General features: G+C 35.6%; 1 protein-coding gene across 6 annotated transcripts in view; it reads left to right on the top strand.

Moving 5' to 3' along the window:
- The window catches only part of SBF2 (SET binding factor 2), a 501522-nt gene that overhangs the window by 92221 nt on the left and 384639 nt on the right, over positions 1-24662 (top strand). For all 6 annotated transcript variants that reach the window (XM_047877111.1, XM_047877108.1, XM_047877112.1 and 3 more), the window contains exon 2: positions 8375-8460. In XM_047877111.1, the coding sequence (XP_047733067.1) occupies positions 8375-8460 (86 nt within the window). The remainder of the gene's footprint in view (positions 1-8374; positions 8461-24662) is intronic.

The following is a 24662-nucleotide window of genomic DNA, read 5'->3' as shown; positions in this document are numbered from 1 at the left end:
TTGGTCTATTTCTGTGGAAAATGCCATTGGAATTTTGATAGGGATTGATTGAATCTGTGGATTACTTTGGGTAGTATGGACATTACAACAATATTCCTCCAATTAGTATGGACTGTATTTCTATTTATTTGTGTCTTCTTTAACTTCTTTCATCAATGTCTTGTACTTTTCAGTATACAGGTCTTTTATCCCCCTGATTAAATTTATCCTTAGATGTTTTATTCTTTTTGATGTAATTATAAATGGCATTATTTCCCTCATTTCTCTTTCCAGTGGTTTTTTTTAATTAGTGTATAGAAATGCAGTTTATTTTTATGTATTGTTTTTGCATCCTGTAACTTTACTGAATTTGATTAGTTCTTTATTTTGAGAGAAAGAGAGAGCGAGCCATGTGTGCAGGAGTGAGTGGGGAAGGGGCAGAGGGAAAGGGAGAGAATCTTAAGCAGGCTTCATGCCCAGCACTGATCCTGGCGCGGGGATCAATCTTACGACAGTGAGTTCATGACCTGAGCCAAAAATCAAGAGTTGGAAGCATAACCTACTGAGCCATTCAAGTGTCCCTGAATTTGTTGATTAGTTCTAACATTTTTTGGTGGACTCTTTAGAATTTTCTATATATAACATCATGTCATTTGCAAATAGTAACAGTTTTACTACTTCTTTACCAATTTTGATGCTCGCTCTTTTTTTTTTTTTTTTTTGCCTAATTTCTCTGGCTAGGACTTCCAATACTATGTTGAGTGAAAGTGGCAAGAGTGGGCATCTTTGTCTTGTTTGTGATCTTGGAAGAAAGCTTTCAGCTTTTCACTGTTGAGTATGCTGTTAGCTGTGGGATTGAGTATGCTGTTAGCTGTGGGATTTATTATGTTGAGGTACATTCCCTCTATACCCACGTTGTTGATTTTTATCAACATTTTTATCATAAATGGTTGTTGAAAGGACCTTATTCAATTTGTACTATAAAGTTTTTATAAAACTTTACTATAAAGTTTTAATTTGTACTTTTACCAATATCTCCCTATTTTCCCCTACCCCCCAGTATAATACTAAGTGAAAAAGCCAGACAGAGAAAGACAAATACCCTTCATTATTAGTAGATTTAAAGATACTTTTGTCGGGGCGCCTGGGTGGTGCAGTCGGTTAAGCGTCCGACTTCAGCCAGGTCACGATCTCGCGGTCCGTGAGTTCGAGCCCCGCGTCAGGCTCTGGGCTGATGGCTCAGAGCCTGGAGCCTGTTTCCGATTCTGTGTCTCCCTCTCTCTCTGCCCCTCCCCTGCTCATGCTCTGTCTCTCTCTGTCCCAAAAATAAAATAAAACGTTGAAAAAAAAAAATTAAAGATACTTTTGTCTTTGAATGTAAATAATAATAAATTTACTTTGCAATGTATTAGCCAGTCAGAGAGTCCATACTTAAATTACCATAGTTTTTCATGAATATCTTTGCAGTATTAAGTGGACTAATTATAAAGTTTGCTAGGTGTATAAATCATCAAAAAAAAAAAGTTATTGTGAGAAGTCTTTATGCATGCATCCTGCACTTTTAGACAATTTTGAATTGCTTTTTAAGCCATGAAGGAATGTCCACTTTTAAGATTGTTCTTTTGGATACTCCCTTACTTATTTTTTAAATTTGGATTCTTGAAAGCTTGTATTTCTCATCTTTGGACTTAAGCTGCTAGTATATCAAAAAAGAAGTAAGAAATATCTCTGTTCCAAAATTCGGAATTTTTCAGGTTGGAACTTTTTAGTCTGTCTCTGATTTCATTAGACTCATGACCTGATTTCTAAACAATACCATTTTCTTTCCTAATCTTTACTCAAATGTCATTATACTGTGCCTATGTCTGCCCTTTTATTTGCATTTCAAAAACCTCAAGTCCTAAATATTCTCACAGCAAGTTTTATCCTTTTCTCCTTAGCACCTAACACAAGGCCTCGCATAGTATTATTGTTGAATAAATGAATTTCTGTAATAGTCTACTTGCCAGCTTTTCTGGATTTGGCCTCTCACCATTCTGTGTGGTTTTCCAGACCAGAAAAATTGGTAGCTTGTCCACAGGTATTATCACTACTTTCTGTGCAAATTATTCTGTTGTTGTTGTTTTTTTTTTTGAATAGGTGTCATTCTTAGAAGATTCTTCCTTTATGTTGACTCAAAGATAAGTCCTTTGAATTATATCTTTGGCTCTATTCTATTCTATTCTCTTTCATGTAATAGCTCTTCAGATATTTGGAGCACAATATTCTCACATGTGCACCTACTTTCCTTTTTAAGTTTTCTTACTAACTCCTTTAATGTAATTGTTTCTAGACCTTTTACCAGTTTGAAAGAAGTTGATCTATCATGGTGTTTCTTACAGTGTATTCTAGTTTGGATTCTTTGTGACAAGTAATGCAGGTATATTCTAGCCTAAGAGGGAAGGAGATTGTAAAAATACCTCAGAAGTTTGGTGACAGGCATTACAGTGCTGCCATAATTTACTACAGGTAGAACTTAGCTGTACAGCCTTTCTCTGTGGCATCTCTGCTTCTTTCTACATTTGTGTATACTCAATTTGTTTTTTCTACTGGCAAGTCTGACTAGAGTTTCTGTTTTTCTGTAACTTTAGTCTTTTTTTAATTTATTTAAAAATTAAAAAAATTTTTTCCTTGAGAAAGAGAGAGAGAGAGAAAGAGACACAGAGTACGAGTGGGGGGAGGGGCAGAGAAAGAGAGGGAGGCACAGAATCCAAAGCAGGCTGCAGGCTGTGGAGCTCAAACTCACAAGCTGTGAGATCATGATCTGAGCCAAAGTCGGATGCTTAAGTGACCAAGCCATCCAGGGGCCCCTGTAACTTTAGTTTTACACATGACCCCTGTGGTTTCCCAACCTTTCTCTAGATTATAGTAAGTCTTGGTACTTTTTTTTTTGACTGCTTTAGTCTCTCATTTTTTTCTATTCAAAATTCCCTAGCAGAAGAATTTGATTTGTCTGGCATACTTTTTATGGCCAGGTTATAGATGCCCTTGCCCACTTACTAGTCCTATTCATTTATTCAACAAGTATTTTATTAATTCTCTAACAAATACCAGGAATTATCCTAAGTACCTAGGATACATCGGTAAACAAAGCAAGCCAAAAACCATTGTTTTCATTTTAGAGAGATGATACAGACAAGTAACAGTAGGTAAAAACAAATAAAGGATTTAGTAATTTTCTGGCTCGTGAGAGGAGTGGCAGGATTGTATGCTCTTGAATGTGACTGCTGCCCTTCCTTGAACAGTGAGTGATTCCATTTTTTATAGAAAAGGATGTGAGCAGATGGATATCATAAAACAAGTGTAGTGTAGATAATCTCTGATCTAGTTTTGATAAACATATCATAGGAAATGATTTAGTGAATTATATATTAGAGTAACATCTCTCAAAGTTCAAAGCCTGTATTAAACCAAGCGATATATACTTTGTACATCTGTAAGCACACACAGAAGGCACTCAACTAATTTTTGTCAATTGTTACAACGAATATCAAACATCCTGTTTTGTCTAGAGGAGTGTATTACATTTTTCCACTTAATTGATCCCTACTCAAACAATAGTTTGGCAGATATAGTTGTTCCTTATAGCTACTGGCAATGTCACACCTAGAGTATTCTAGTTAGCAATCCCAGAGAATACTGGTGGGCTCCTCTGGAGTCATGGCCAAAGCTAGGAGAGTCACTTTGTTAGGGGGGTGATGGATGGTTGGATTATCCTGGGTCATTTGCAAATCCTGTGGCTGAGCTGGGTAGCCTGAAAGCTCTACCAGGACCCAGGGGAAAGTGGGTTACCAAATATAAGGAGGAGAAAAGTATTCCTGACCACACCAGTATTTCCTCACACTTCCTAAATTTGTTTTGGGCAGTTTGTGTAGCATATATACTTTTTTCAAAGAAGCACATTTCCAAATTTATCATCATAATTCTTCTTCTTCTTCTTCTTCTTCTTCTTCTTCTTCTTTGAGAGAGCGAGAGAGAGAGAGGTTATGCATGTGAGCAGGGGAAGGGCAGAGGGAGAGAGAATCCTAAGCAGGCTCCACACCTAGCGTGAACCTGATGTGGGGCTCGATCTCACGACTGTGGGGTCATGACCTGAGCTGAAATAAAGAATTGGACACTTACCTGGCTGAGCCATCCAGGTGCCCCTAGTCATCATAATTCTTAATTTTATGATAGAGTAGGAGAGTAGGGACTGGGAAGAAAACATGAAGGCACTGATTAATAACTTCCCCCTCCTTTGCCAGTTTAGCAGTGGACAATGCAGTGGACAGTCACAATTTTGTCTGCCATTTAATACATGGTGCAAATAAGAGCTGCTTCCACAATGACTCTGATTGATATGGCATACTTCACTTCTGGACATAAGGATCAATCCACAGTGGACATTTACTCTAGAACACTCTTCCCTCACTATGGCTTATTCCTCAGTGTAAAATGCCATCTTCTCAGCATTCTTAAATATAATTAGTATTGCCTAAAAGAATAAGTGTCAGATAAAATACGTAAATTAGAAAAGGAGTTTAAATATTCAGACTAAATGCTTAAAAATCAAGAAGCAAGATTCAGAAAATGTTAATTTACTTTTGGTGTGGTACTTTCATAAGTTCCTCAAAAGCTGGTCGTTGCAGCAATTTATATATGTGATATTTGGAAACCAAATTATCGTAGCTCTTTCCACATTTTATTTATAGTGAAATATTATTTTACCATTTTCTTTTAAAATTTTTAAAAATGTTTATTCATTTTTGAGAGAGAGCGCGTGTGCACACACATGCACGGGGGAGGGGCAGAAAGAAAGAGTGAGAGAGAGAGAGATAGAGGGACACACAGAATCCAAAGCAGGCTCCAAGCTCTGAGCTGTCAGCACAGAGCCCAATCCACAAACCTTGAGATCATGACCTGAGCCAAAGTCAGACGCTTAACCGACTGAGCCACCCAGGGGCCCCTGTTTTACCATTTTTATTGTCATTTTCTAAACTAATTTCCAGTTCAAATAACATTACCATATAACTGAAAGTTATTGCACTCACAAGTGATATTTCTGTGTGCATTTAGAAATGTTATATCAGTATTTCAAACTGAGCTTTCATGTTATATCATGCATATAATTTTAAAATCAGTAAATAGGGGCCCCTGGGTGGCTCAGTTGGTTGCGCATCTGACTTGGGATCAGGTCATGATCTTTCGGTCTGTGAGTTTGAGCCCCTGCATCGGGCTCTGTGCGGACAGCTCAGAGCCTGGAGCCTGCTTCGCATTCTGTGTCTCCCTCTCTGTCTCTGCCCCTCCCCCACTCACTCTGTCTCTCTCCCTCAAAAATAAACATTATAAAAAAATAAAATCAGTAAATAATGTTGCTTTTGGAGAACTTTTGAAAGTTATGCTGCTGACAAGAACTTTTTACTTGTTTATTTTTTATTAAAATTTTTTTAATGTTTATTTTTGAGAGACAGAGAGATGAAGCACGAGTGGGGGAGGGGCAGAGAGAGAGGGAGACACAGAATCCGAAGCAGGCTCTGGGCTAAGCTGTCAGCGCAGAGCCTGATGTGGGGCTTGAACTCATGAGCCATGAGATCATGACCTGAGCTGAAGTTGGATGCTTAACTGACTGAGCCACCCAGGTACCCCCAAAGAAGAACTTTTAATCTCTCAAATTGGCAGTAATTAAAACAAATTTTTAAAATAACAATTGTTGCTAAGAATGTAGTGAAAATGCCAGTCTTATTCCTAAAGAATTTACAGAATGGAGGCACCTGAGAGGCTTGGTTGGGCATCCGACTCTTGATTTCGACTCAGGTCGTGATCCCAGGGTTGTGGGACTGAGCCCTGTGCTGGGCTCTGTGCTGAGCGTAGAGCCTGTTTAAGATTCTCTCTCTCTCTCTCTCTCTCTCTCTCTCTCTCTCTCTTTCTCTCTCTCTCTCTCTCTGCCTGTGCCCCTCTCCCCTGCTTGTGCTCTCTCACTCTCTCTTAAATAAAAAAAAATAAAATTAAGTTAAAAAAAAAGAATTTACCGAGTGTAAAAAGACTGTTGAATATCTTTCTGGTGGGCCCTATGGCTTTGTGTTAGTTTGAAAATTTTTCATTCTCTTTGACCCAGTAGTTGTATATCTAAGAATTTTTCTGGGGAAAAGGGAGATGAGGGTAAAGTTTTATATAGAAAATTGCTTTTTATAGCATTATTTATAATAACAGGAAAGTAGAAAATATGTTTAACATCAAAGGCTCATTGTAAAATATCAAGTAATAAATGAATAGATAAAGCTAGGTTTTAGTAAGATCCCAATTCTGTAGGAAAAAATACACGTGTCTAAAATAATCTGAGATAAAATAGTCTAAAATATTAACAGTAATTATTTCCACCTGTGGGAATGGGTACTTTCTCTATATTTTTATGTATTTAAAAATTTTTCTGCAGTTACCATTTTTTATTTTTATAATTAGTAAAAATTAGTATGATAAAATATTTCTTGAGCCTAATGTACATTAGCTATCACTCTCAGAACTGAATAAACAGTGTATGGACACCTTGCTAAATATGATTAGATATATAACATGCATTTATTTCTCTTTGAAAAGACAGGGAGATATGAGCTTAAAACAGTTGTCAATATTAACAAATTTATTAAAATAAACATTTAACTCAGTATGAACTAAGTGCCAGGCATTCAATATACTCTGTGCTTGGGGATACAAAGATGGTCCTGAAAGAAAGAAAAAGCTTGCTCTCCTTTTTTCTAGAAAGTTTTCGATAGTGTTCTCTGCTACAGTGAGTTAGGTTCCCTCCTGTCCTCATACTTACCACATACTTACCACATACTACACTGTATGTGTAGGTGTGTGTATGTACATTATCAGTTTATTTGCCTGTTTCTCCTATTAATTATGAGTGTCTTGAGGATAGGGACCATGTCTTTTTCATATGTGTATCTCCAGGACTTAACAATTTGGTGAATTAGGTCTGCTTGCGATGTCAGAAGTGGTCATGTTTGAGGTGGATTTTGAAAAAATGAGTGCTTGTGATAAACCACTTTTAATTTAGTTTACCTTTCATGAAATCCTTCATTCCCCTATAATGATGGATATATGAGGAGTTACTGTACTGCAGCAGTTGTTTATTTGATTGAGAATGTTTTCATTTTGCCTTTTTCAAATGTGACCTCGTTTTTAGAACACAGTACTAAGCTGTTCAGTTAAATGAATTTAACTTTTATTTATCTCTTAAAGATAAAAAATTTGGCCATGGAGCGATTGAACTCTCTATGTGAGGGCCAAGGGGAAACTTGAGTTCACTGGGAGAGGGTGAGAGATGATAGTAGATAATTGTTTAAAAAAATAACAAATTGAATCAGGTATTAAAGGCTCCCCTAAGTTAGGTGTATAAATAATCAGAATGTTACTTTTACTTCAAAGTGAACTGGGACAACATGTAAAATATGCAAGCACCTGAAGATCTTTAAAAAGTAGAGCAAAAAGCAATTTAGATCTAATGTGTACTTTCTATCCCTAAGTTACTCACAGATTATATCTCCAGTGTTGAATTATAAGTTGATCCATTATTTAGAATCATAGGATAATTGTGTAACAACAATGATCTTATAGGTGGGTGGTTTTCAACATAATTTTGCCTCCTCCCCCCAAGACATTTGGCAATGTCTTGAGATGTTTTTGGTTGTAATGACTTGGTGGTGATGGTGGTGATAGTGATTTGAGACTAAGGATGCTGGTAAACTAAATATCCTACAGTACACAGGACAGGCCTTCCCTGCCCCCAACACACAACAAAGGATTATCCGGCCCAAAATGTCAATAGTGGTGATGTTGAGAAACCCTGCTTAGACATTTGCAAGTTCTCAGCCCACTCAAAAAAAATCTTTATTTTACCTGTAATAGTGTTTATATTTATATATCCCATAACTGAAACTTAGTGCTAACAGTACCATTTCATTTGTTGCTTAAGATTACTTTGTCTCCCTAAAAGAGTTTTTTGTGTTTTTTGTTTTTTGTTTTTTTTTTGTTTTTTTTTTTTTGTTTTTTTAGAGATACTATTAAGATTGCTTTCCTTACTGGGAACAGGGATAGTTCTCCCATAGTATAGTAGAGGCTCTACTAGATTCCAATATCTCTGTTTGTTTTTCTTAGCTTTTCATATATGTCACTCTTTTGAGAATCTATAGGACAGGGATTGCTTGTTATTTCAGTATTATGTTTAGAAGGTAAATACTTTTATAACTTGTAAAACTTGAGAACATTTAATATATCGATTTATTCAACAAATATTCATTTAGAAATAAAGATTAATATAATGAGTAGTAAGATTTTTTGGTACCATGTAGCTAATTCACTTTGATTTTATTAATAGGGTCAGGAGCAGGTCTGGGGAAAATAATCCAAAGATTTCCACAGAAGGACTGGGATGATACTCCTTTTCCACAGGGAATTGAATTGGTAAGTTGGTGTTGCTTTATTGTACTTTTATAATGATACTTTTCTTTTTATGTTACATTTATGGTTATATTTATGTTATAGTTACTGTTAAATAATTTGGTGATTTAACTGTAACATATTACTAGAAATAATCCCCTTGCCTTCAAGTCCAGTAACTTTTGAATATATTGATTCTGAAATACCTGTTTTGCTATTCTTTTCCCATGTAAACTTCTCTCTAATATTAAAGATGAAATTAATGATCTTTATGTACATGGAAGCTGAAATATTCCTCTGCTTCTTTAGTCAAAATTTTAGCCTAGTAGCTTCAGTGAGTGTGGCACTAAACAAATACTTATTATATTTTTGTCTGAAAAATTTCAGGTTATTGTTTTGGTGAAAACTAAACAAAAACAGAACTCCCCACACCCCCACCCCAAAGATTGGTTTAATGATCACCAGTCGTGTTTAGTTTGCTCTTGAAATCACAAATCTGAATTCTTTTTGGCTACACAGTCTGCAGATTGCTTTATAGTAGTGCAACTCAACATCTTTATTTTTGTCAGCTATTTTAAAGGGATTTAATAATTGAGCATAATTTTGATGGCCAGGACATTCTATCTGATGATGTATCTATGGTGGTAAATGAGGGACTAGAAAGATGACCACTAAAGTATTTGGCAATATGGCTATAAAGTTTTGTTGTCAGACATAGTGGAGTGTGGGTGTATGTGTAGGTGTGTGTATGTATATATCTATATTGTGTGATTGAATACATATACATACACACATATGAGAAGTATTCGTTTTTTAAAATGCTTATTTTTATTTATTTTTGAGAGAGAGAGAGAGAGAGAGAGAGAGAGAGAGAGAGAGAACAAACATGAGCAGGGGAGGAGCAGAAAGCAAGGGAGACACAGAATCTGAAGCAGGCTCCGGGCGCTGAACTGTCAGCACAGAGCCCGACACAGGGCTCGAACCCACGTGTCATCAGATCATGTCCTGAGCCAAAGTTGGATGCTTAACTGACTGAGCCACCCAGGTGCCCCAAGAAGTATTCTTTAAAGTAGTTCTTGTTGAGAGAACATTTGGTATGATTTGATAGTGAAGAGTGAAGGCTCTGGAGGAGACTACCTAGGTTGAAATCCCCAGGTGTATGGTGTGACTTTAGATGAGTTACTTCATTTCTTTGAGCAGCAGCATCATCATCTATAAAATGAGGATAATGCAATACTAATCTCCTAGGGTGTTGTAAAGATAAAATGGGAAAAATATACAAAATGCTGAGAACAATGGCTTCCATAAAGTAAGTGGAAGTAGCTTACTTAGTAAATGAAGTAGCTTATTGATAATGACGGTGATGATTGTTGTTGTCGTCATTGTTAACGTTTGTTTGCCATCTTACAGCATCTCCTCTTCCTCCCCTAACTCCCTCAGCAGAATTGTTCATTCTCTTACTATCATGGGTCAGAAATATCCATTAGGAATAAAACTGATGTTGAAAATTGTGCATTTTCTCATTCTAGCTAATGGCTGTCCATTTCTGTTTATAGAGGATAAAAGATACATTGCTGAGTGTTTAATTTTGATTTTTACAGCTATACAAAGAGGGCTGCAGGTTCTGTAGACACACAGAAAGGTCAAGTCTTGAAGTTTTGTATTGAAAAAATGGGTAAAGAATGTGAGGATCTAAGGAAAAGTAACTTTTTGGAGAGGCCCTTGTATTCCTTTCTCTTCTCCTCCACATGCCTACAAATACTTGTAACTGGCCTTATGGTGTGAATAGCCAGGTATTTGCACTATTAAAACCTTTAAGCTCTGCTTCAGCATTCCTTTTAGTGGTGACTGAAACTGGAAAATTTTAGTGCTAGGGACCATCGAGAACTCTTATGTGAGTTCTTACCATTCCTCACATCAAAGTGTGGACAGATATAAACTATATCAGTTATATCAGTTTGACAGTGTGAACAGTAAACCACCATCATAAGTTTCAAGAACAACAGACATTATGGGAGCTATTAGCTATGACTGGGACGGGATTGTTTTTGTGTTCTGAAAGCCAGGGAAATGGATACTGTGATGTTTCTGATGTTTTTCCAGTAGTGAGGGAGAGACACATACTGAGTTCATTACCTAGTAAATGGTATTTTTCCTTTGTGTGACAGACACTCCCATGTTCAAGTGCTACCAGTGTATCTCTAATAATAAGTAGAATCATGTGCTGCTGACTGGTGAAGTAGAGGTGCTAAGAATTAGATCTTTTCCTTACCTAATAGTTTCCCAGATGACATCTTGGCTGATTCTTAGCAAAGCATTTCAAGATCTTTTTTTGATGGGTTAATAGTTAAAGAATATTTGATCTGTTGAATTACACTGGAAATTTTTTTTCCTTTTTAATTTTTTCATCATTGATAGCAATTCCAATACTCTAATGTCTATTGTGCTTTGTCAGGTACAAAATAAATTTGTTTACCTAACATCTATTAAAGCCCATTTTAAAAACAGAATTGTTAACTTAAATTTTTCTTGTCCTTTTATTATTTATTGCTTTTTGCTATGCTTGATATATTAGAGACATTCTGCATCTAAATAGCAATAACTTGAATAACTGAAATACTGTGTAATCTAATGTAACTCCTGTAGCATCAAGACCACATATAGGCCTGATAAAATTTTTTCCAATTGAAAATGATCTGGCTCAGTCCCTAAGTGGTTAGTTGATTTCAGGGTGATAGTGACCCTTTTCCAAAAATGTTAGCCCTTCCAAAGTAATGGAACAACTTTTAGCATGTAACATTAATGTTAATATCTACAGTTGTATAGGATTGATAGACTATGGTTAACTCACATAAATTGGATGATTGATGGTAGTATATCTAATTTAAAGATAAGTAAACTGAGGATTAGGAAGTTTAAACAGTTTCCTTAGGCTCTAACAGCTAAAATGCAGCAGAGCTAGGCTTTAAGTCCATTACCACATGAAATACTGACTCAGTCTCGGCCAAAATCTGAGAATATTCTGAGAGTGATGCTTTAGACTGTGGTTAGCATTTGTATTTTAGTGTAAATGCAGGATCTGAAAACAGGGTTCTATAATTTTGAAGAACTGAGGTTCAGAAATGTTAAAAGAATGCTGTGTTGGATAGAAACCAACTTTACATATTTATTTTGCTGGAGGACAAGTCTAGGTTCAGAGCATAACATTATACTGAAATTATTTTCTATTGCTACCTCTCCTCTCCAGACAGCATATATTTGTTGTATATAAATCTAAATGACAAATTATTGTGTTTACCTGAAGACTAAACTTTATGACTGTGGGAAAGGATTTTAGATATCCATTCACTAATAAGTCAAAACCTAAATTTAATTTAGAGGATACTGAATTTGTTCTTTCTGTTTTTATGTAAAGAATTTGCCCTTTTTTCCCCCCTTTTCTTCTATTGAGAAATGCTGGACTCTAATTTGAATGGATTTTAAAAATAAAAATATGAAAATAAGCTAAACCAAGCATAATGACTGCTTTTCCAGTTCTGGGATATTTTTATCTTTTTCTTGTGCTTTTTAGGCATACATGGAAACCACAGACAGTCATATAAATAAAATTTCAGTTAATTTTAGTAACAGTATTTCAAAGAAAATTTAAGAATTGTTTTGCAGAGGCATTCTATGGCCAACGATCTATTTCTGATTATGGGAACAAATGTTTTTATTGGCTAGGGTTTGGACATCAGCAAAATAGTATTGTTTTGGCACTACATCTTTTTAAAGATGCCCTGTCTCAGAAGTGAATCCTTTTGTACTATTATTCACAAAATTTGTCATATTCTTTACTAGGGAATGTCTGCACCAAGGCATTTGTAGAGCTATCTAATTTAAAAAAATTTTTTTTAATGTTTATTTATTTTTGAGAGTGAGACAGAGAGACAAAGCCCGAGCTGGGAAGAGGCAGACAGAGAGGGAGACACAGAATCTGAAGCAGGCTCCAGGCTCCGAGCTGTCAGCACAGAGCCTGACATGGGGCTCAAACCCATGAACTGTGAGATCATGACCCAAGCCAAAGTTGGATGCTTAACCAACTGAGCCACCCAGGCACCTGAGCTATCTAATTTTTTTAGAAGAATAAAGTACTGTGATAGAAAAATGTGGCTTGAGTAAAAGAGTAATAGATATTTAGTTAGAATTTTAAGTTTCATATTGGTAAAAAAAATTAGTTCAGTTATTAAAATATAGACTAGTGATTTGACTACCTTCAGTATGAATCTAGTTTTCTGTAATTGTAAGTATAGATTGGAGAGAAGAGGATTGTTGTGTATGCAACAATCGGCAGTTTTAACATAGGAGAATTAACCTTAGTATAGGATGCTATTTGTGGTCAGAGAAGTAGGTATAAGTACCATGTAATGCTTTAATTCTTTAAGCTGTTTAGAATGCACTGAACACAACATACAGGATAGTAGTTGTCCATTTGACCTAGATATAAATACTGTGTAGTCAGGGAACTAAGTGTAGAGGGAAAGAAGAGAATATTCTCCCTCCTTTGTAGAGGAGTATGCATGAAAGGAGAATGAGAAAGGTAGTGTACATATTGGATGATGGAATCAGGGCTCAAAAATATTTTATTTTATTTAGTCCTTTTTAAGTAATCTCTGCACCCAACATGGGGTTTGAACTGATGACCCTGAGATCAAGAGTCGCATGCTCCACCGACTGAGCTAGACAGGTACTCCAGGGCTCATGAAGATTTTAAAGCGCTGGAATTATAGGCTATTAGCTAAGAAGATGAAATCTGGGACAATAGGAAAAAATGTAGGTTTCTGCATGTAAGTATAAAAAGCCAGCTGTATAATTATTTAGAATAAAGAAGGGCAGGATGATTTTCCAGCCAGAGAGATTTGAGAAATACACAAAGGCAGCTTAAAAAAAAAAAAAAAAAAAAATATATATATATATATATATATAAATATATATATATATTTATATATATATATATATATATATATATATATATAAAATTGTAAACAATACTTATGAAAGATACTATGGGTAGTGTCCCAAGCCACTGTGCTGACATAGAGTGCTTGGTGATGAATTCAGTTGAAAGGTGGTATCCAGAATATGTGGAAGGATTTTTGATTTTGTGTAGAGTTGATGCTGAAAACATAAAAATACTGGTGTGCAGTATAAAGACATGGCTTTTTAAAGTTTTATTTATTTTGAGAGGTAGTGTGGGTTCGGCTTTTGGCTTTGTCTAGCAAAGCTGAGGACAGCAGAAAGGATTACTCAAGACTTCATGCAAGTCAAGAGAGGTGAGAAGGAGGCTAAGGGAAGTCTCCCAAGCTGCTCTCAAACTTCGGTATTAAGTATACATTCAGGGAAACATTGCACAATACATCAGTGGGCTACATGCCAGTAAGAACATATAGTAAGTGTGCAGAAAAGGCATTGCCAAGACTACAAAAGAGCAGTGCAGAAAGCAGGGTGGAGAACAAGATAAGATATTCCATAGATAACATAACATGGTCTAAGGGATTCATGAGCACAGGCAGGACCCAACCTGTGTATACACATTAACTAGATACTGCCTCGTTGTTTTCAGCAAAGCCAGAAAGCAGTGTTCTGCTTTCAATGCGTTTCCTATAACCTTCTAACCCAGGACATAGCTATTTGATTTCCCACAAGAGAGAGCAAGTGCAAGTTGGGGAGGGGCAGAGAGGGAGAGAGAGAATCCCAAGTGGGCTCTGCGCAGCCAGCGCATCTGCTGATGTGGGGCTTGTCCCACCAATTGCAATATCATGACCCAGGCTGAAATCAAGAGGCACATGCTTAACCAACTGAGCCAGCCAGGCACCTCTGAAGATATATATGGCTTTTAAAACATGCTAAAGACTACAAACAGGACTTTTAAAGTTAGTTCATGACAAAGCAAGTAGATATAAATGGAAGTTAAGCTGGTAAGTGGTGGTTTGAACTCACATTTTGTTTCCTATTCCCAGACAGTTGTCTCTTTGAAGTAATAAAACCATATTTCAGGTTGGAACATGATGTAGTGTAGAGCATGCATCTGCTGTTAGATTCTCTCAACATCTCTGAAACAGAGGATATTCAGTCTTAATGTTATTCTCACATTCCTCCATGCTCACTTAAGTGGTTTGTTATCCCATAATAGTACTAGACTTTCATTTACTTATAATTCTCTTTATTTTACTAATGTATTGGTAATCTCAGTTATGGTAAAGAATCTTTCACTGACCCAGTCTGTATGGTCTGCTATTAGAGTACTACTCTCAGAACCACCATAGGACAAGGTTTTCTTGCCATGCTCAAGTTCTCCCATACTTGATGCTTTGAGGCCATAGAGAACTTCCTGAGGAAGATGTGGATCTACACAGGCCTAACCTACTACAAATTCACATTGTTTGCAAATAGCCTGGACCTCATCACTACAAGGAATACTGCTACTCATCTGTCATGTATTGTTGTATCACCCTGTGGGTTACTCTATTCTTCTTAATTTCCAGTTCCTTTTTCTACTCTTCTGTTTCCATTGATCTCAAGTATGGTTAGTACTAACAAAAAAACTTTACTTCATCTCTTTTGGCTTTTATCCTGTTTCTTCTTCATCATAAAATGTTTGAAATGATTCTCCTTCATTTGCTGTCTCCATTTTTCTAAGAGACGTGTGGTGCAGTGGAAATAATATAGTATCAAGAATTTTAAAACCTTGAGCAAAGTGAATTTACCCTTTCTGATAATAATATTTTTCCTACAGGGATGTTATCAGGTGGTTGTCTATTAATACTTCAATAAACTATAATATGACATATTATAATTATTATAATATTATGATTTCTTACCATCCACTCTCAACTCATATACCAGTCTTACCCACATCTCAAGGATTTATTCTGAAGTATAGTGTATGTCTTCTCCATTCTGAAATCACAATTGAAGTTTTTAACATTTTCTTGATTCACAAATATATTTCTTAATTCATGAATATATTCCTTAATTCATACTAGTTGTTATGATAGATAAACCTTGAGATTTTAGTGGATAGCATGGTAGAATTTTTTTCTCTTCTTACTTGCATAAAGTCTAATTAATGGCAGTGAGATAGATGGGAGTGTGGGCTATCTTCAGAGTGTGGTTCTCAGGGTCATCTTGGGTATCACCATTCAGTTGACAGAGTAGTAAGAGAAAGCATGGAAGATAGTAAGGCTGGATTTTATGGGATAGGCCTGGGAGGCAGTATATATCACTTCATTCTACTTAACGGAAGTCAGTTATATGGCCCCAGTTAACTATAATGGGAGTTTGGCAAATAAAGCCTAGATGTATGCCAAGGGGAAAAGTGAAACAGATTTAGTGAACAACTAGCTTTTCTCTGCCATAGCATTCTTGCTGAATTCGAACATCTTTTCCCTTATCTTAATTCTCTGTGACCATTTTATTTTGGACATCACTAATTCAGTGTTTGTGGTATAATAAAAAGTAAATATTTAGTCTTTGTCTCAGTTCCTGGCACAGAGCTCCTGAAATCCTTGGAATTTATTGCCTTTGTATGCTAATGAGATAGCTGATTGGTTTAGTGGACCCTAGATTGCTTCAGGAAGGGGCTGGTCTATGAGAGGAACCAATCTTGTAATTAGAGGGTTGGAAATTTCAGCCCCACTGGGGAGAGGAGAAAGGCTGGAGACTGAGTTCAATAACCAACAGCCAATGATTTAATTAATCAGTCACGCCTACATAATGAAAGTTACTATAAAAACACCTAAACCAAAGGGTTCAGAGATCTTCTGAATTGGTGAACACATTGATGTGGTGGGAAGGTAGTGTGTTTAGAGAAGGTATGGAGGCTTTGTTGGTCCCCCTTCTCCATACTTTGCCTTGTATTCTTCTTCTGTTTGGTTGTTCCTGAGTTGTATCCTTTATAATAAACTGGTAAACATAAGTAAAATGATTTTCCTGAGTTCTGTTTTTCTAGCAAATTCTCGAACCTCAGGCGGGTGGTAGTGTAAGTCCCTGCATTCAGAAGTGTGGATAAGATTAGACACCAGTTTACAGCTAGTGTCTGAAGTGAGGACAGTCTTCTGAAGCTGAGCCCTGAGCCCTTGACTGACCTGTGGCGTCTGTACTAACTCTGGGTAGTGTCAGAATTGAATTGAATTGTTGGACACCTAGTTGGTGTTGGAAAAATAAAAACATACCTTTGGTGTCAGAGAAGATGCAACATAGTCTTCGTCGTGCTAGTTTGATGAACAAACCCGTAGGTTTGAGATAAATATATCTCACATTTACATATATATATCATGTATATATATCTCATATATATATATATTTATATATCACATTTTCTTTATTCATCCGTTGATCATTGATGGATACTTAGGCTGCTTCCATATTTTGGCTACTGTAAATAATAATGCAGTGAACACAGGGGTACATATAACTTTTTGAATTGGTGTTTTTGTTTTCTTTGGATAAAGCCCAGAAGTAGAATTTCTAGATTATATGATAGTTCTAGTTTTAATATTTTGAGGAACCTCCGTACTGTTTTCCACAAATGCTACACCAGTTTACATTCCCACCACAGTGCACAAGGGTTCCATTTATCCACACCCTCCCCAAGGTTATTTTTTTTTGTATTTTTCATAATAGCTAATCTGATAGGTGTGGGGTGATATTTCATTGTGGTTTTGCATTTCCCTGATGATCAGTGATGTTGAGCATCTTTTCATGGGTCTGTTGCCAATCTGTATGTCTCCTTTGAAAAAATGTTCAAGTACTCTGCCATTTTTTGGTATTAAGTTGTGTAAGTTCTTTAAGTATTTTGGATATTAACTTCTAATCATATATATGATTTGCAAATATTCTCCCATTCAGTAGGTTGCCTCTTAGTTTTGTTGATGGTTTTCTTCACTGTGCAAAGCTTTTTAGTTTGATGTAATCCTATTTGTTTATTTCAGCATTGTTGCTCTTGCCTGAGAAGACTGGTCCCTCCAAAACATTGCTAGGACTGATGTCAAAGAGTTTACCACCTGTTTTCTTCAAGGAGTTTTATGGTTTCAGATCCTACGTTCAAATCTAATTCATTTTGTTCATAGTACAAGTACATAGTATATGAAAGTGGTCATATTGTACATAGTATAAGTAAAGAAAGTGGTCCAGTTTCATTCTTGTGCTGTCCAGTTTTCCCAACTCCATTTGTTGAAGAGACTGTCTTTTCTCCATTGTGTATTTTTGCCTCCTTTGTCACAGATTAATTGACCATATAAGCCTGGGTTTATTTATTTCTGGGCTCTCTATTCTGTTCCATTGGTCTATGAGTCTCTTTTCTTGCTAGTACCATACTGCTTTGATTACTGTTTCCCCTTCCTTCCTTCCTTCCTTCCTTCCTTCCTTCCTTCCTTCCTTCTTTCCTTCCTTCCTTCCTTCCTTCCTTCCTTCCTTCCTTCTGTGTTTTATTTTCTCTGGGAAGTGGTGGTATTACTATTCTGTCAGTCTTATGTACTTGAATCCTAGTCATACCTCACGCCACACAAAAATATTAACCTGAAATGGATTATAGACTAAATATAAGCTGAAACTGTAAAAGTTTTTTTGTTTGTTTGTTTGTTTTTGTTTTTTACTTTGAAAGAGAGAGAGGGCAAGCTGGGGAGGGGCAGAGAGAGAGAAACCCGAACAGGCTCCACACTGCCAGTGTGGGGCCTGATGCAGGGCTTGAACTCACAAACTGTGAGATCATGAACTGAGTCCAGATCTAGAGTTGGATGCTTAACCTACTGAGCCACCCAGGCACCCTGAAACTATAAAGGTTTTAAAAAGAAAATTTAAGAGAACATCTTTGCAACTTTTAGTTTAAGGAAAGACTTTAGATAAAACACCAAAAGCATGAGTGGAGTACCCAAAAACCTTTGAAAAATAATGTATCAGTATGCAAAAAAGGTAGATCTTCAAATAGCAAGAATTCCCATTTTGTTTCATAAATTTTATTTGGAACTACAGAACCTGGTTGCTACTTGAGCCTTCTATTTTTTCCTATTTACCTGTAGTGAAGAGGAGGACCCTGAAAGAAATAAGGGGACATGCAGCAATTCACCTAGAAACTCAGAGTTTTCCCAGGTGTTATCTATGCTTCTAAGCCAGGTTTTCTTCTTCAAGTCAGAATTTTGGGTATATTCAAATATGTGGGGTGACTTTGACAATAGAACTTCTTTATTAAAGTTTTAATTGCTATGGATGGTAGCCAAATTTAGATATAAAACTTCAGATATACAAACATTATTATATGTGAAAGATTTTATGGTATGGAAGAAAGAGTACAGAACTCTGGGGATTTATTTATCTGTGTTAGTATTATATACCTATATACATGTATATATATATATGTGAGATATATATATATATATATATATATATATATATATATATATGACAATAGCTATTTAGAGAGAGCATCCATTTCCTAGGTCATATAATCTATTTTCAAAGGTATTTAAGGAACAGTAATTTGGTATTATTCATCTCCCCAACCCTCAGCTCTGGGTCTAATTAAGTTCTTCTATGATCCAGACATCTTATTTATCATATGAAATATGTTCAGATATTTTTTGCTTGAGTTTCTCTTGTGCTTTGAGTATTCCTGTGGAACTTTCAGTTATGAATATTACTGTGCACAGTCGTCTCTTTATAATTATAGTTACAAATGTGCCACTTTTAAAAAGTGAAGTATTTGGTGGCCTCTAGTGGTACTCATGTGTCTATAAAAAATCACTAATACCACCAATATTCAAAATTTTAGGGAGAAAGAATTAATAGGGTGACAAAACACATATAAGTAGATTTATCTAGGAAAAGTTTTTGATCTTTGAGAACTAAAATCGTATTAATCACTTAAAAATCTATCAGTGATGTGACTGTCTCTACTAATTTATAGCAAATTTTATCATTACTAGATTTGCTTTACTTTTCACATATGCCTTGAAATTATATACATGTATCTTATTTGGAAGTATTTCTATGTAGCTTGTACTTTGGTCAGCAATAATGTACTATTTAGATTGTACTGAGATGTGTCCATGAAGGGGGATGGTAAGAATGATTCTGACAGATCCTATCCTTAAATAATAGGATCATTATTTCATAAATTAATCATAAAGATGATCAGTCCTTAAAGTCTATTTCTTTAAACAGCAAATTCTGGCTGACTTAAAAATATTTCAAGTTCAGCCCAGAATTATCCAGATATCCAGAATCTGAAATATATGTAGGAATTTAGACAGATCATTTCGGAATTTGGGAAAATTTATATAAATTCAAGATTTGGAAAGGTAAAGAGAAAACTGACAGTTTTAGGTAGGTTAACTTTTTTAAGTGCTGAAATTAATCTGTATTCATGCTAAAAATAAGATGATGAAATCCAGAGATTTAATAACTTGCCCAAGGCCATAAAGCTCCTAACTGTTGGTTGAGATAATACTAAAATCCTGGTTCTTTGACTCTCTACTAAAACTTTTTGAAAACTGAAATAAAATATTCTTTGTGTTGGTTGGTTGTTTTGTTTTTTTAATGAAGAAGTTAACAGGATAAGCCTTATTCTAATTAGGAAGGATTACCTGGCATTAGAAAGACATGAAAAGTGTTTTAACATTGAAATCAGAATAGTCTAATGTTACAACAAATCTGTGTTAATTAAGGAGTTAGCAGTTTTTATTTCCTCCAAAGATAGACTCATATTTATAAGAAATGCCTATAGTACATGTGAATTTGGAAATAATTTTGATTATGTGAAATCTAATGAAAAAGTTGGATTCCACTACTGGGCGCATAACTGACTGAAAGATTTCATTAGGGTATAGTAATATCTTCAGTACTTTCCTCAAATTCAGTGGTATGTACTTTGGAAAGAGAAATAAACGGATATAAAACTTGTATGAGATGTGCTATCAATTTGTGAATTGTAATTTCTTGAATGAATTAATTTTTTAATGTTTTTATTTATTTTTGAGACAGAGAGACAGAGCATGAGCAGGGGAGGGTCAGAGAGAGAGGGAGACACAGAATCCGAAGCAGGCTTCAGGCTCTGAGCTGGCAGCACAGAGCCCGACGTGGGGCTTGAACTCACGGACTGTGAGATCATGACCTGAGCTGATGTCAGACGCCTAACCAACTGAGCCACCCAGGCGCCCCTGAATTAATTGTAATTTCTATTGTTTGAGGCACACTGGGCTCTTTCCTGGGCAGAGACAGCTTTTCCTGAGACTTCTCAGTACTGATACATAAGATAAAGTAGAGTCCTAGGTTCTGGTTTTAAATGTTTTACTTCCTTACAGGCCAGAGGAGTAGAGGAAGAGACATGTTCTGAATTGAAAAGAGGCACAGGAAGGTCCCTGTTCATAAGTAATATTTTGCACTCATTCCATCAACCAGAGATTCTTTTAAGCTACATATGGCCTCTTTAAAATTTCTGGAAGATGCTTTTTAATTTTACATTGTATATTTGCTTATATTAATATTGTTCTGCCGAGGTAGAATGTGTAATTTTATTTCACAGAACAACTTGTTGCCTAATGGTGACAGTGACTACTTTAAATAGAATGATGTGATGCTGCTAGTCCTAAAAGTGAAGAACCATTTTCTAAACATGAAAAAAGAATAAAGGGTGGAGTCCAGAAACTAATACCTTAAATATAGGTTCCAGGTGATTTTTTCCTCAAGTTTTTACTTACATTCTCGTTGTTAGCATACAGTGTAACATTAGTTTCAAGTGTAGAATCAAGTGATGTATCACTTAAATTTAACACCCAGTGTTCCTCACAACAAATGCCTGCCACAGTACCCGTCACCCATTTAACCCATCCTCCTGCCCACCTCCCCTCCAGCAACCCTCAGTTTGTTCTCTGTAGCTAAGAGTCTGGGTTTTGATTTGCCTTTCCACCCCCCATGTTCATTTGTTTTGTTTCTTAAGTTCCACATGAGTGAAATCATGTGGTATTTGTTTTTCTCTGACTTATTTTGCTTAGCATAATACTCTTTAGCTCCATCCACATCAGTGTAAATGGCAAGATTTCATTCTTTTTGATGGCTGAGTAATATTCCATTGTCTATATATACCACATCTTCCTTAGCCATTCATCAGTCAGTGGACATTTGGGCTCTTTCCATAATTTGGATATTGTTGATAGTGCTGCTATAAACATTGGGATGCATGTATCCAATGTACTGATCCCTTTGAATCAGTATTTTTGTATCCTTTGGGTAAATACCTAGTAGTGCAATTGCTGGATTGTAAGGTAGTTCTATTTTTAACTTTTTGAGGAACCTCCATACTATTTTCCAGAGCGACTGTACTAGTTTGCATTCCCACCAACAGTTTAAGAGTGTTCCCCTTTATCCACATCCTGGCCAACACCTGTTGTTTCCTATATTTGTTTGTTTGTTTGTTTGTTTTTTAAGATTTTATTTTTAAGTAATCTCCACACCCAGCATGAGGCTCGAACTTACAACTCCGAGATCAAGAGTCATGTGTTCCACTGACTGAGCCAGCTCGGCAACCCAATCTGTATTGTCAATTTTAATCATTCTGACAGGTTCAAGGTGATATCTCATTGTATTTTTGATTTGTATTTCCTTGATGATGAGTAATGTTGAGCATCTTTTCATGTGTCTGTTGACCATCTGTATGTCTTCTTTGGAAAAATGTCTATTCATGTCTTCTGCCCATTTTTTAATTGTATTATTTTTGGGGGGAGGTGTTGAGTTTTAGAAGTTCTTTATAGACTTTGGATACTAACCCTTTCTTTATCAGATATGTCATTTGCAAACATCTTTTCCCATTCTGAAGGTTGCCTTTTAGTTTTGTTGATTGTTTCCTTTGCTGTGCAGAAGCTTTTTATCTTGATAAAGTCCCAATAATTTATTTTTGCTTTTGGTTCCCTTGCCTCGGGAGACGTGACTAGTAAGAAGTTGCTCTAGATAAGGTTAGAGAGGTTGCTGCCTTTATTCTCCTCTAGAATTTTGATGGTTTCCTGTTTCAAACTTAGGTCTTTCTTCCATTTTGAATTTATTCTTGTGTATGGTATAAGAAAGTGGTCCAATTTCATTCTTCTGCATGTTGCTGTCCAATTTTCCCAGTACCATTTGTTGAAAAATCTTTTTTCTATTGGATACTCTTCCTGGCTTGTCGAAGATTAGTGACCTTGTAGTTGTGGGTCCATTTCTGGGATTTCTATTCTGTTTCATTGGTTTATGTGTCCATTCTGCCAGTACCATACTGTCTTGATGACTACAGCTTTGTAGTAAAGCTTGAAGTTCAGAATCATGATGCCTCCAGCTTTGCTTTTCTTTTTCAGGATTGCTTTGGCTATTCAGGGTCTTTTGTGGCTCAGTACAAATTTTAGGAATGTTTGTTAATAGTTCTGTGAATAATGCTGGTGTTATTTTGATAGGGATTGCATTAAGTCCGTAGATTATTTGGGGTAGTATAGACATTTTAACAATGTTTGCTCTTCCAATCCATAAGCATGGAATGTTTTTCCATTTCTTTTTGTCATCTTCACTATCCTTCATAAGTTTTCTATAGTTTTCAGAATATAAATCTTTTACCTCTGTAGTTAAGTTTATTCCTAGGTATCTTATGGTTTTTGGTGCAATTGTAAGTGGGATAGATTCCTTGTTTCTCTTTCTGCTGCTTCATTATTGGTGTATAGAAATGCAACAGACTTCTGTACATTAATTTTGTAACTTTACTGAATTTGTGTATCAGTTCTAGTAACACTGGTGATTTTTTTTAAAAAAAGATCATTAAAGAGCAGTCTTATGAATTCTTAGGAAAAACATTTTTGAGTAGTTTGCACATTTCTCTGGAATTCTGCCTTAAAATGTATAGATATTTTGAAAATTTGGCTACAGTTGGATTCCATTTCACTCATTTAACTATTTATTGAGCACTTACTAGGTGTCAAACCTTGAGATGAGTGTTGAAAATACAGCAGTGAACCAGATAAAATCCTTGTCTTTTTAGAAATTAAGTCTCTAGTGGAGAGAAACTGGCATTAACCATAATGAATAGGTAAATCATAAAATATGTGAGAGGTGATAAGCACTATTAAAAAATAAAAAGGCAGTGACAGGAAGAGTGATAGCTCCTTAGTTTGTAAATAACCAAGGCAACCTGTTGCTGAAATAGTCTAGCGAAAGCAAACAAGCCAGGTTAAATGCTTTTAGAATTTAGATATTACCAAGGAAATTTTAACTGTATACTTTTAACCTTACCAAATTATTAAAGAAAATATCTTTAATATGAAATAGTGATGGACTTTAGTTTGTTGGCTTTAAGTAGCCAAGAATTATTCAGACATGTGAGTTGTACATGATCATGATTATAATTTTCTGTGATCAAATAGGTTATACACTTAATGTGCAACCTATTTGTTTTGTTTTTAAATTATTTTTTTCAAGTTTATTCGTTTATTATTTCTAAGAGAGAGAGAACACAAGTGGGGTAGGGATAGAGAGAGAGAGAGACAGACAGACAGACAGATAGAATCCGAAGCAGGCTTCAGCCTCTGAGCTGTCAGTACAGAGCCCGACATGGGGCTCGAACCCACAAACTGTGAGATCATGACCTGAGCTGAAGTGGGACGCCTAACCAACTGAGCCACCCAGGTGCCCCAATGTACAACCTATTTGTATATGATACAAAATTTTCTAAAATATTTGTATTTACTACAAGTGCCAAGAAAAGGGTAAAGAGATAGTCACACATTTACAATTTATTATTAAAGCAAGGTAAGTACAAATATAAAAATTCTGTTTTTCTGAATTAACTGAGCAGTTGTTTAACTGATGTGGGACTTTTCATTTTGGGACTTGTAAGGAAGAAAAATGATTCTATGTACTTTTGATACCATACCAGGGAGTTTACTGCTACTAATTATTTGTTAATATACATAATACAGCACATAAGTATTTATTCTTTTAATACAATTCATAGGCTTGGTCATTTTTTTAGATTAATATAATTATCTAGTATATATATATATACATATATATATATATTTGTGTGTGTGTATGTGTGTATGTATATATATAGATAGATGGTTAATTTGTCCTTTGATACCACTAATGTTTAGTGATTCCCTTTCCCTTCTTTCTTTTTTTAATACAATTTTTTTTATAATACAATTTTTTTAATACAATTTTTAATACAATTCATAGGC

The sequence above is a fragment of the Prionailurus viverrinus genome, chromosome D1, assembly GCF_022837055.1.
Source record: "Prionailurus viverrinus isolate Anna chromosome D1, UM_Priviv_1.0, whole genome shotgun sequence".
NCBI lineage: Eukaryota > Metazoa > Chordata > Mammalia > Carnivora > Felidae > Prionailurus > Prionailurus viverrinus.
The sequence above is the reverse complement of the archived record's forward strand: the minus strand, read 5'-3'. Positions and strand labels throughout refer to the sequence as shown.